The 12,809-nt window shown below is 36.5% G+C and overlaps 1 protein-coding gene and 1 long non-coding RNA gene across 2 annotated transcripts; both read left to right on the top strand.

Moving 5' to 3' along the window:
- Window positions 1-720: 720 nt before the first annotated feature.
- LOC127418128 (uncharacterized) lies at window positions 721-1,481 on the top strand. The gene is made up of 4 exons (XR_007893367.1): window positions 721-812; window positions 909-939; window positions 1,180-1,236; window positions 1,392-1,481. It is a non-coding gene; the product is annotated as an uncharacterized LOC127418128 (long non-coding RNA).
- Window positions 1,482-5,114: 3,633 nt separating this feature from the next.
- On the top strand, window positions 5,115-10,917 carry LOC127417847 (testicular haploid expressed gene protein-like). Its single transcript, XM_051658083.1, has 4 exons — window positions 5,115-5,275; window positions 5,908-6,049; window positions 8,790-8,924; window positions 9,934-10,917. The coding sequence occupies exons 1-4, from the start codon at window positions 5,115-5,117 to the stop codon at window positions 10,045-10,047; spliced, it is 552 nt and encodes a 183-aa protein (XP_051514043.1). The 3' UTR covers window positions 10,048-10,917.
- Window positions 10,918-12,809: the final 1,892 nt, after the last annotated feature.

Here is a 12,809-nt window from a genome sequence, read left to right as displayed (position 1 = left end):
TGGACTGCAAAGAGTACAAAGGTGTAATCACAAATCAGTAGAAAGACAAATAGTTTTAATGTTTTATTATTATTATTATTATTATTATTATTATTATTATTATTTAAGTTCTATCACAATGGGGGAGAACAAGATGACAGGGGGTTTATGTATGTTTGATATTATGCTTTTAATAAATGTATAATAATATATATATTCATGATTCATTTTGCCAGCCCCACTTTGTAATTCAATTACAGAGCTCTGCAATTAAACATATCTTTAATGCATTTTTTTTTTTACTAGTAACAATGCAATTGTAGAGCTCTCTAACTGGAATTTTTACAATGTAAAAAATCAGTTGTAGAGCTGTGTAATTAAAAAATAAATGAGAGTGAATGGAAACAAATGAGAAGTAATTATTCAATTGTAGAGCTCTCTTATTAGCATTTTTACTAGTAAAAATCCAATTGTAAAACTCTAATTAAAATTCTTTCAAGTAAAAATTAAGTTAGAGAGCTCTTTAATTGAAAATCATACTAGTAAAAAATGTAATTAAAAAGCTTTCTAATTGGACTTCTGACTTGTAAAAATTAAATTATACAGCTCTGTAACTGGAATTCTTACTAGTAAGAATGCAATAATGACGAGTAACGCTGGGAACATACAAGATAATTTGGCCTTCCATAGGTTTCAGCTTTTTTGATGACGCTGCAGAACCATGTGACACCTGTTGCCATAGTTACAGCTTCCTTAGCAACAGCTATTTTCTATTGTGATTTCTTTGGGCCGAGGAGGACTGTACCTGGACAGAATGGACTCAGTTAACACAGGTAATATCTGCCTTTTAAAGAAAATCTTTATTTATTTATTTATTTATTTTCATTTAAAGATGGTTTGCAATATATGTATTTTTTTATTCTTGAAAGGTTCTGAATTACATGCCTCCCAATGGAACAGGTATGCAAATATATCACTTTAATTTTTGATAGAGATATATTTTATATTGGCAGCTGACGCAAAACATGTTTATGGGCGTTTTTATCTACATCTTGATTTTATGTTAAAATTTAAACAATCATAAAAGGAAATTTGTCACATTTTTTCCCTTCAATAGTTCATCAACTTCCCATATACAGAGCATGTAAAGAGAAAAACTTTTTCTAATAATTTCTTTATCATTTGCATTTTTGCTTGTAGGATTGGATTTCTAGCTCAACCCAAGACCTCTAAGACAGTTTGGGCCACAATACCCTGGTAACTTGCTTTTTGTGTGTGTGTGTGTGTGTGTGTGTGTAATTTAAATTAAATATAAACATCATCCATGAACTTTTGTTTTCATGTTTTGTTTACTGATGCCACGGCCTGTGCCCTTTTTTATCTTTCTGTCCTGCTTGTGTTCTGGGCTTCAGGACGTTGACATGGGGAAACCAGGAATCAATATGGCCCCTGTCCCGCTCTGCACTGCGAGCTGTTCCAAGCTCCAGAATAAAAGCTCTGGCCCGGCACAAACAAGACATTCAGCTCAGGTACATCATGCTGTATCAAGACAGAGTCCTCAAAACAGGCTACAATGGCTATGGATGTCAATGATGGCACAAAATGTCTTAAAACAAATCATATGTCTTAAAACATCCATATTATTTATTAAGTGCTACTGAAGTGTGTATGCTGAATGACGAAAGCAGTTGTGTGAGCTCAGGTTCAGCTGCTTCAGTAGGTATGAAGAGATTCAAGGGAACATTTAGTTTAATAATGAATGAGAAGTTGAAGTCAGTGTTCAGAAACAGACATGTGATGACTGCCAATACTGTATATTCTTCTTAAGTTGACTTATAATTTAAGTTGAACATTTTCACTTGCGGTCTCAGAGGAACACATTGTATGTAAGATGATTAATATGATCATTTTCACATGTGCATTTATGCAGAATATTCCTAAATAAAATGTCCCTCTCTCTTTCCATCTCTTAAAGAGATAGTGCACCCAAAAATGAAAATTCTCTCATCATTTACTGACCCTCATGCCATCCCAGATGTGACGTACTTTCTTTCTTCTGCAGAACACAGAGACTTTTAGAAGAATATCTCAGTTCTGTAGGTCCATACAATGCAAATGAATGGTGGCTGAAATTTGAAGCTCCAAAAAGCACATAAAGGCAGCATAAAAGTAATCCATAAAACTCCAGGTGTTTAATCCATGTCTTCAGAAGATATATGATAGGTGTGGGTGAGAAACAGATCAATATTTAAGTTGATAAATCCCCACTTTCAAGCAGTCCTTCCTACTAAGAGTTCTTTTGTTTTTGGGTCATTCTACAGAAACGTCCATATTTGGGGTAGCAAAATGCCTGAAGATAAAATTTATTTTTAAACATTTCAGTTTAGCTTACAATTTTGGTTTGCCGCTTGGCTGTATGAATAAATACCAGTTTAACAGATTTTATTTTTTTACAAAAATATTGACTTAAAGAAAGCTTGTGCCATCCTTTTGTTACTTTATAGTTTTTGGAACAATAAATACATTTTAGAAATGTTATTTCTAAATCTATTTTGCACATGTAGTTACAGACACAGAAGGATTATTATAATGCAAAAAAAAAAAAAAGTGAGATTTAGCTTTTACTCATTTAAATTATGTTTGTGAATAGTGTGATTGTGTGGTGTTTACTCATTTGCACCACCATATCTTTGCTACAAAAATAAAAAATATTTGAAGGACAGTCAAAAAAAAAAAAAAATAGAATGATACAATCCTTAATATCCTTACTCTTGAATGAAGTAATAGTCAATTAATTTAAAATCAGTTAAATGATTGTTATCCTCCAATATCAATGTAGAGCCGAGGAGGGCAGGGCCGGGCTGGAATGACGCAATAATAATTTCGTTCATTAAACTATTATTTATATTCTCAAGCCGGTTCTCGCCTCCTCCTTTCCACTGAACCCCCTTACACTCCTTCCCGGGTTTCAGCACCAGTGTAAGGGGGTTCAGTGGAAAGGAGGAGGCGAGAACCGGCTTGAGAATATAAATAATAGTTTAATGATCAACTTAACCCAAAACACACAAACATAAACATAAACACATGCAGGGCAGCTGCCTGTAATTCTCTCTCTCTCGAACTGTCGTCCCCGGCCGCCTTCATCCCTCGCGCGCCCCATCAGGCTGATTGGGGACCGGGCGTGCGTCATTCCAGCCCGGCCCCGCCCTCCTCGGCTCTACAATCAATTACTAAAATAAGATTAGAAATAGAGCATTTGTTTTAAAATGAAAGATTATCACTGACACTTAGAAAAAGATCTTTAAAAACTGGCTTTGAGTGTTTAAAATAATAATTTAAAAACATTCTGCTTTAGGAAACCCCTAAAATCTAAAATCCCCTAAAGCTCTTATGCCATTGTTTGCTACTAGTATGTTGTTGGACTAAGAGGGGGTAACTTAGGACTGTCCTCAGCTATTAATAAAGAACAAAAACATGGCACCTTTCCACCTTATCCACCACCTGTACAAGTGCCCCATGATGAACTCCCAGAAGCCCAACTCAATCTGAATTGATCACTTGATCAGTGCCAGTGTTTAAGGAATTAAGCAAATAATCTTTTTGTTACTATATCAATAACATCATTTCTAGATCTTGCCAGAAGCACCTCTATACCATGTTTGGCCAAATACAGTACATGACAAAAAAATAAAAAATAAAAAATAAAAAATACAATGACAAATACAAGTTATAGTCATGAAATGTGTGTTAATTAGTGCAATTTTATGCATAATAACTTCATGAACAGCTTTTATTAAAGCTTATTCACACAAAGTTGTCACTGGTGTTACTGGTCATCACTGAGGAGTGGTTACACCAGTGACGGTAACACCAGTGATGATTTTCATGAAATATGCATTTTATGAAATGGCAGTTGCAGTACCTCAAACCACATGTTGCTAATCTTGCTGTAAGATCATGTCATTTAATCCATCTGTATTATAATTTTTAACAATTCCATTTTAATAAAATCGGTCATTCCAATGGCATCATCTAAAAGCCTCAAATTAAATTATGGAACAAATGAGGACATTTCTGATAATTGAAAAGGGACAGAAAACTTTGAATGTGCCTTTCTTGACTGAACTTCAGCAAGTAGGATGCAGGATATAGTAAGTGATGTCAAAATCACTTATTATTTTCCAAATAAGGGGTTTTAAGCGGTAACACCAGTGACATGACTCCAGGGGACAACTATTTCTATCATATTATAAATAATATTTATTTGAAATTTCATTTAGTTATGTCATCCATGTAATAAGCGGGATATTGAAGTATACATTATTGCATTTAAAATGAGAGAGAAATGTATCTTTAAACTCAAAATAGAGCCTTGAACCTCGAAAATAGGTATAATTGCCCACCGGGAAAAATCCCAGTTCTCCCTATGTTCTCCCCTGCCCGCTTCTGAAGACGTGGATTTAAACACTGGAGTCGTATTGATTACTTTTATGCTGCATTTATGTGCTTTTTGGAGCTTCAAAGTTCTGGTCACCATTCACTTGCATTGTATGGAACTACAGAGCTGCGATATTCTACTAAAAACCTTCATTTGTGTTCTGCAGAAGAAAGAAAGTTATACACATCTGGGATGGCATGAGGGTGACTAAATGATGACAGAATTTTCATTTTTGGGTGTACTATCCCTTTAATTCCAACAGTGTTCAATGGATGGCACACGGTGTATGCATTTCCTTCGAGCGCACAACTGCATTTCAAAGGAAATAGACAAAAACTAAACTTTTGTCTTAATACTACAGATTCCACATTCATATTACAAGAAAAGCTGCATTAAAATTGCTCTCTTTGCCCTAGTGCCATTTTGTGATTAAAGTCAGCCTGCTTGTGAATGAAGCCAAGATAATGGATAAATTAAATTTGCTTCTACAAGTCCAGCTGGCATGACTGTTTCCAGCCCTGTTCTCATCCAGGGAGCATAAAATTGCCCTTATTAAAGACTGTACTTAGAAATATGGGTGTAATTAGCATAAATAGTCATGGGTCGGATCTGGGCACACGTATTTTGAGGCCACACCCCCCCTACCCCACCACTGCCACTGCACCTATTGCTACTGTCCAAGAGATTTTTCTCTTAGATGTCAGACATCCCCTTCACATCTTCCTGTAGGAAAGAGGAAGAGGAGGAGAGGAGAATGATGAAGAAGATTCCCCACCCTTCCTCCCACATAGCACAGTACGAGAACATCGTCCGTCTAGCGACTCCCAAAACCAGAGTTCGAAGCTCCCAGGAAGTGAGGTAAGAGGTCACATGGGAGAACCTGACCTTGACTAATCTGGACCTACACAAGCACATATTCATGAGAAATCTCAGATGGTCCCAGAACTCAAATTAGCACCAGCTAAGGAGGAAGCCAAAAATTCAACATCTGCTTGTTTCAGTAGTACTGAATGTGTGTGAGTAAGAGAGAAAAGATGCTAGTTAGACAAAAGATGATTTTTCGGTGTGTAACCCCTTGAAATTCTTGTGTTTGTCCACGAAGTCTTTTTATAATTCAGATCTTGGCCCAAGTCATTTTACATACTCACATTTTGTGCCAGTTTTGCTGTTGTGTAATATTGTTTGCGAAGTCTTCATGTAATAGTTCATAAATACTGCAACTTGTGTTTATGGCAGTTCCAGCTTCAAAACCTTTCCAAGGGGGAATAAATCATCTATGATGCAAGCCGTCTTCTTCTGTGGATTCAGCTGAATGTTTTTGTCTGTAATCTGTGGATTTTGTTATGTAACATCTTGAAGTCGAGAACACATGCCCCCGCAAACCAGAAGAAAGTCTTGATTTTTATTAAACCAGCTGTTCATGATTTGCAGATATTTGGATGTTTTATGCTGGAAATAAAAGAAAATTATTAATGCATGTCTTTCTGCAGTTTTGCACACTCAGAGTTGTGTGAGTATGACTGTCCTATTTGGCACTTGACTCCCTGTGTGAGGAATGCAGTCATTTCACCCCGGATCCTTCAGTTGGCCAACCCCAAAACCAACCACCCCAACTTCACCAGTAACAGACAGGTCAGAACTTTACATCAGCTCGAAATCATTATGCATGCTATCCCAAAGGGAAAAACAGTCTTCGTAATCTGTCATAAAAAGACAATAGCTTGCTCGCCTCTGAAATGGCTTTAATTTTCGCAGCTTCCCACTCACGATACAATGTGTTTCCGATGGATAAAATCCAGTCCTGCTCCACATTATGGAAGTAAATGGGTTGCAAACGTTGTTTTATGTTGACTTTAAAGGAACCACTGCTCATACCCCAAGAATTAGTACATTTATAATTAAACGGTTATATTTGGGTGAAGTTTCTTGAGAAATGTTCGATTGTAGGGAACTTCATTGTGGTCCAAGATGGCGGAAGGCAGGTGGATCCTGTGTAAACGCAGCAGGTGTGTTGTTGGTTTTACGTTCCTATTTACAGTCTTATTCTAAACTTCTTCAACAGGAACCCTGACAATTTCCCAAATATGCACTTTAAGGCGAATGATGAAGCATAGACTATTTGTTCAAAAAGTTAGGTAAATCAAACTAATGGTGTCAAACATTTTGGCAGGGCCATTTCTACAGTAGCTGTAAGTGGTTTAAGAGGCAGCTTAGGGCCCCCGAACCACCAGGGGGCACCGCAAAGCAATGTATGTATATATATATATATATATATATATATATATATATATATATATATATAGTTATTTATTGTCATTAATTGTTAATTTGTCTAGTTATCTATTGTTGATTTATTGTTAACTTTTGTTAATTTATTGTTACATTTTTTTGCGTTTTGTGCAATTAATAGTAAGATTTTGGTCTTGCATTTTGGATATGGGAATAATGTCGCTGTTACTATTTTTATTAATTTTATTAGATAATTTTAGAAACATTTGATAAAAATAAGTTCTACAGAGAAACCAACCTTTGTTAATAGAGGAAAACCATAGATCAGAGGAAATCCACTCATATATATATATATATACAGTATATACTGTATTTTCAATAGTGCTGTCAATCGAATAATTTTTTTACTTAATTACATAATATCGAATTAATCTTAATTAATCGCATATATCAATATTTGCTGAGAAAGGCCCTAAAATAACATAATTCAGTATATAATGATTCATTTATAACAAATATTATTTTAATAATTAGGTTTTATTTTAAATAGAAATATTCGAATTATAATAATTTAGATAATAAAAACACATTACATTATTTTGGCAGATGAGTAAAGCATTGATAAGACAAAAAGTGGCTTTAGAAGGCAATATATTGTTTATTTCTATATTATTGTACATAAGCCTATCATTGGCCTGCAGTCAACAGCAATTCATTTTGTATTTGAATTTGTCAATCTATCTGAAATAGCTTTATTATTAGGGTTTTTTTAAGGACACGTCAGTGCACACTTGCATCCGACGGACGCTTTTGGGGCGTCTCACTTTGGTTGTTTCACGCTTTTAGGTTGCTGTGTCAAGTTAAATGTAGTTTGATACTAAGAACAACACGTCGTGAGATCCCTGCATTTGTGTCAGGCAAGCATGAGTGTGGTTTGTTGCCTCTGTACAGCTGGAGATTTGCTTACTGTTCCCTGCTGAAAACAGGTGGTACTTCAAGCTTGAATTGCTCCGATGGTCCAAGGACATGATTCATTGTTAAGGGGACATCGGGGCTACAGGCACACCTTAAGAGAAATTTGCTTTTTTTTCTGGTCACAAAGTGTCTCAAAATTTGAGAAATACATTTATTTTTATTGAATGCTGATTGAGCAACATCATTTGCATGAAAAGGAATAAAAACAGAAGGTTGTTTTGAATACAGTGATTTAAAATAAATACTTTTTTAAGTGGGGTGAAAAGCCCCCAAGGGGGTTATACTGATATAGTGTAGATACCGGAGTGGCCATCATTTCTTACTCATTTCAATCATATTTGACATTTCATTACATCTTGTGGTATTCTAGAAACAATTTAATCTCAGTTGTGATTGGATCAGTCAATGTGAGCCCACTTTCATTTTTTCACAACATTTTTCATCACAAATCTATTCACCCCACGTAATAACAACAATGTGTTTAATAGGGGCCTTTCGCCCCGCAACAGGGGGGATTTTTACCCCAAATACTATCCTTTCACTTAATGGACAGTTATTGAATTTGTTTTTAATATAATCACCTTAAACAAAACTGAAAATGACAATTAAGTATTTTGTCTCAAAATAAATGTGATCATTTCCAAGATATTCATTAGCTACATAAATTGACAACAATTAAAAAAATATTAAATATGAGATCAAATTGACTAAAAATCTAACTTTAGATATTACATGCATTGATCTCATGGAACAGGAAAGTTTTGCAGTGTATAGTGACAAACAGGTGTTTAGGAAAGTCCTGTGGCAGTTTTGATGCTATTTAGTGTTTTGGGAAATATTAAATAAAAGGAGACTTTTACCCTGGGGAGCCTTTAGCTCCGAGGTGCTCTATTTTCTATTTATTTTTTTAAACACTGAATTAAAGCGTTAAATCAACAGCCCTAATTTTTATACACATTGTTATATGGAAGTGCAGCAGCTACACCCCATTTTATAGAAATGGTACAATACACTGTCTTCCAGCCTTAATTGATCTGATAATTTGTATATAATAATTGATCTGATATTTCCAAGTCTCACAGAACTGTTATAAAACACAAAAATCAAGAGAACTCTTCAATTTGCAATGAAATACACGTGAATACTTTCTTTTGTGTTTGTGTTCTAGAATGAACAGTTGTTTATCTCGTATGCAGCTAAAACAGCCAAGGTGACCCCCAGACTGGAGCTGCTCTCACTTCCCAAACTGAGAGAAAATAGACACTTCTACGACTATGGACGACCAGAGAGTCCCATCCGACCTGTGAGAGGCCGAAAATTTCCATGAAACTGCTGGTCATTCTTTTGTGCCTTAAAGAGATAGTTCACCCCAAAAATGAAATTCACCATTTTCTCACCCTCATGCCATCCCAGATGTGTATGACTTTCTTTCTTCTGCAGAACACAAATTAAGATTTTTAGAAGAATATCTGAGCTCTGTAGGTCCATACAATTCAAGTCAATGGTGACCAAAACTATGAAGCTCCAAAAAGCACATTAAGGCAGTATAAAAGTAATCCATATGACTCCAGTGGATTAATCCATGACTTCAGAAGTGATATGATAGGTGTGGGTGAGAAACAGATCAATATTTCAGTCCTTTTTACTATGAATCTCTACTTTCAACCAGCCCTCATATGCGCGTTCACGAGAGGACCGAGTTCTTCTTTTGTATTTTTGACGACTCACATTCTTCGTGCATATCGCCACCTACTGGTCAGGAAGGAGAAAGAAAAGAAAGAAGGGAGGAATAAAGGAAAGAAAACAAATAAATATATCATATTGCACAACAGCCCAGTAGGTGGCGATATACACAAATAATGCAAATCTCCAGAAATACAAAAGAAGAACCCAGTCCTCTCGTGCACGTGCATTGGAAGGCTGGTCAAAAGTATAAATTTATAGTAAAAAAAAAAAAAGACTTAAATATTGATGTGTTTCTCACCCACACCTAACATGCCGCTTCAGAAGATATGGATTACTTTTATTCTGCTTTTATGTGAATTTTGGAGATTCAGACTTCTGGTCACCATTCACTTGCATTGTATGGACCTACAGAGCTGAAATATTCTTCTAAAAATCTTAATTTGTGTTCAGCAGAAGAAAGAAAGTTATACACATGTGGGATGGCATGAGGGTGAGTAAATGGGTGAACTAACCCTTTTACAACAGATAACAGTCATTTCAGTTGGTAGTATCTTGTAAAATCTGTAAATAACCTGAGGATGGACTGATTCAGTTTGATTGGTTCGGTTGTGTGTTTTCTCTCACAGGTGACTAGAGGAGCAAGAAATGCCAACGTGAGTGCTCGGATCCAACGTTTATCCACACCTAAACCCCTCTCTAAAGACTACATCCCCCCCAGAGAACCAGCATGGCTGTCCTAAGATAAGAAGAGACCACAGAAGTAAATAAATAACTCCAGTGTGTGAAGCCCTGAAAAGGTTTCCGGCACAGTTATTTTATTTAGTCGTTTTTCAACGGTTACTTTTTTCCCCGTCATACATCAGAAACTTGCCGATTGGACTCAATTTGTCTCTCTTTCTTCTGGTTTTCTAATCACCGAGATTTTGTCTTGGAACTTGGAGTGATTCTTGACTGAATTAAGTATTTTTAGCCTGCTGCCAAACCCGCCTGGCTCCTCAAAACAGAGTTTTGTGTTTTTGTGCTTGTGAAGTGTGTCCAGACTCTCTCTTCCTCACATTCTGTCTAGCCATCTCTTTGAAAGAGAAAAAAACTATAAAATAATCAGCATCTGGTTTATAGATCCCCTCCAGATCAATGTTTTGTAGGCCGGACTGCACAGTTCCCGATGATTTCACGGTTGTTTGCTCTCATTTTCTCTTCATGTTCTTTTACTTTTGCTTGATGTACTGAAAAAAAAAAAAAAAAACATGCTTCTCTTTCGTTTACCTCCCCTCTTTTTGTTTTTCATTATTTGGTACTTATTTGGTGCAAGTTTAATATAATATGATTTTTTTTACATGTTTGCATTCATAAGTAGTTCAAATGTTTAGTAAAACACCTGAATACTTTCTTGGAGAGTTTTTTTGGGACACTTGGATAAAAAACAAAAAGGCCACCAGCGTTACAGCTTTTTATACCATTGGACTATCGACACATTGTTATTTATTTATTTTTTTTGACCCTACTTGTTTGCATCCTGAGATTTATTTTGTCAAAAAATAAAAATAACAAAAAAGTTTACTTTGGACACCGACTTTTTGGTGCGTTTTCTCACCAGTGTCTTAAACTGAAGTCTCAAAATACATTTTTTCAAGGGTTTCAATGAAATAAATTCATGCAAGTTACCCACCTTATTATTGTCATAGAGTTTTAAGCCATTGTTTACTGTATGCATCTAGCTGGGAAATCTTTTTTGCCATGCTCGTAATTTTAACAGTAAAAAGAATGGAAAAATGCTACAGTACAAAATATTTAAAGGTGAAGTGTGTCATTTCTGCGCTACTAGTGGCATCAAACGGAATTACAAAAATAAAGGATGCTTTCCAACAACCTTTGGCAACACCACTTATACTCATCACGCCATTTCGCACTCTCTGATTCCGTATGAACAAATAAGCAATACTAAATAAAAGGTGGTAAATGTTTAACGTCATGATGAAGACCACTATAACATAAACACCATGCAGAAAGCACGGCAGAGGAATCCGGTCGTCCGATAACATCGCCAGATTGAAAGGCAGCTGGGTTTTCGGTGCGTGGGATCGAGCACGTGAGGTAGGATGGTTCTGGTGAATAGTAAGCATAACAAAAGTGCCATTTCTGACCATTTTGGCACCCTAGGTGTGATTGCTGTAGTTGACGGGGGAGGCGGCTGTGTATTGCATGGCAATCTGGTCGTTTGCCAGAGCAGTCTCATTATTTGTGGTTTGTGTCTTCCACCTTGTTTTACTCCATTCTCTGTCTCTGTGTCTTTTCGCAATTCTTCTAATTTTGGATTTAACATCTGTAGATGAAGCTAAACTTCTTTTCCTCTGTATTCACATACTTGGGTAGTATGATCTCCTAGAATCGAGATGCATCAGGAAAAGGGCAGCTGTCTTTCGGAGGATGAAAAATATCTGGTGTTTGCCATCCATCTCTTTGAAGATCAAACTCCACCTGTTTACCTCCATTGTGGTACCAACGGCGATCTACGCCAGCGAGACCTGGAAGGCAACAAGCATCAACAAGAAGCTCGACATCTTCCAGCAAAGGTGCTAACACTGAACCCTCAAGATTCGATATTACGATCATATCACCAATGAAGAGGTGCTCTGAAGGAGTGATGAATGCAAGCTCCACATCATCGTCGCCCACAGGAGACTCCAACTGGCTGGCCACATTCTTCGAATGGAGAACCATCAGATCCCCAAGATCGCAATGAGATGGGTACCACTAAGCATGAAACGTCAATGAGGATGCCCCCGAAACACGTGGAGAAGAACGTTTATCCAAGACCTGAAGACACTAAACACCACATGGGATGACGGCGAGACCGTGGCCAGAGACCAGAAACGTTGGAGAGAACTTACTGCCCGATATGCTACTTAGCATGGGAGGATCTAAGCTAAGTAACAAATGCCCCACCCACTTATTCGGCATCTGGGTTCTGGAAGTACAACCCCAATTCCGAAAAAGTTGGGACAGTATGAAAAATACTAATAAAAACAAAAATGAGTGATTTGTAAATTATATTCACCCTTTGCTATATTGAAAGCACTACAACTACACATTATATGATGTTTACCTCGTGAATTTTATTGTTTTTTTGAAAATGTACAGTAATTTCAAATCAGATGATTGCAACACGCTCCAAAAAAGTTGAGACAGGGACATTTAAGACTAATAACAATTTAACAAGTTGAAATAACAAGGCGATGTGAAACAGGAGATGTTAAACAGGTGAGGCAGTTGTGTCATAGTATATAAGGAGCCTCCAAAAACAGCCTAGTCCTTCAAGAGCAAGGATCATTCGAGACTTGTCAATTTGCCAACAGATGCTTTAGCAAATAATCCAGCACTTTGAGAACAATGTTCCCCAAAGACAAATTGGAAGGATTTTGGGCATTTCACCCTCTACAGTGCACAATATAGTTAAAAGATTCAAGGAATCGGGTCAAATCTCGGTGTGTAAAGGGCAAGA

Source organism: Myxocyprinus asiaticus, chromosome 27, assembly GCF_019703515.2.
Source record: "Myxocyprinus asiaticus isolate MX2 ecotype Aquarium Trade chromosome 27, UBuf_Myxa_2, whole genome shotgun sequence".
In the NCBI taxonomy this organism is placed as follows: domain Eukaryota; kingdom Metazoa; phylum Chordata; class Actinopteri; order Cypriniformes; family Catostomidae; genus Myxocyprinus; species Myxocyprinus asiaticus.
This window is presented reverse-complemented; position numbering and strand designations above follow the sequence as displayed.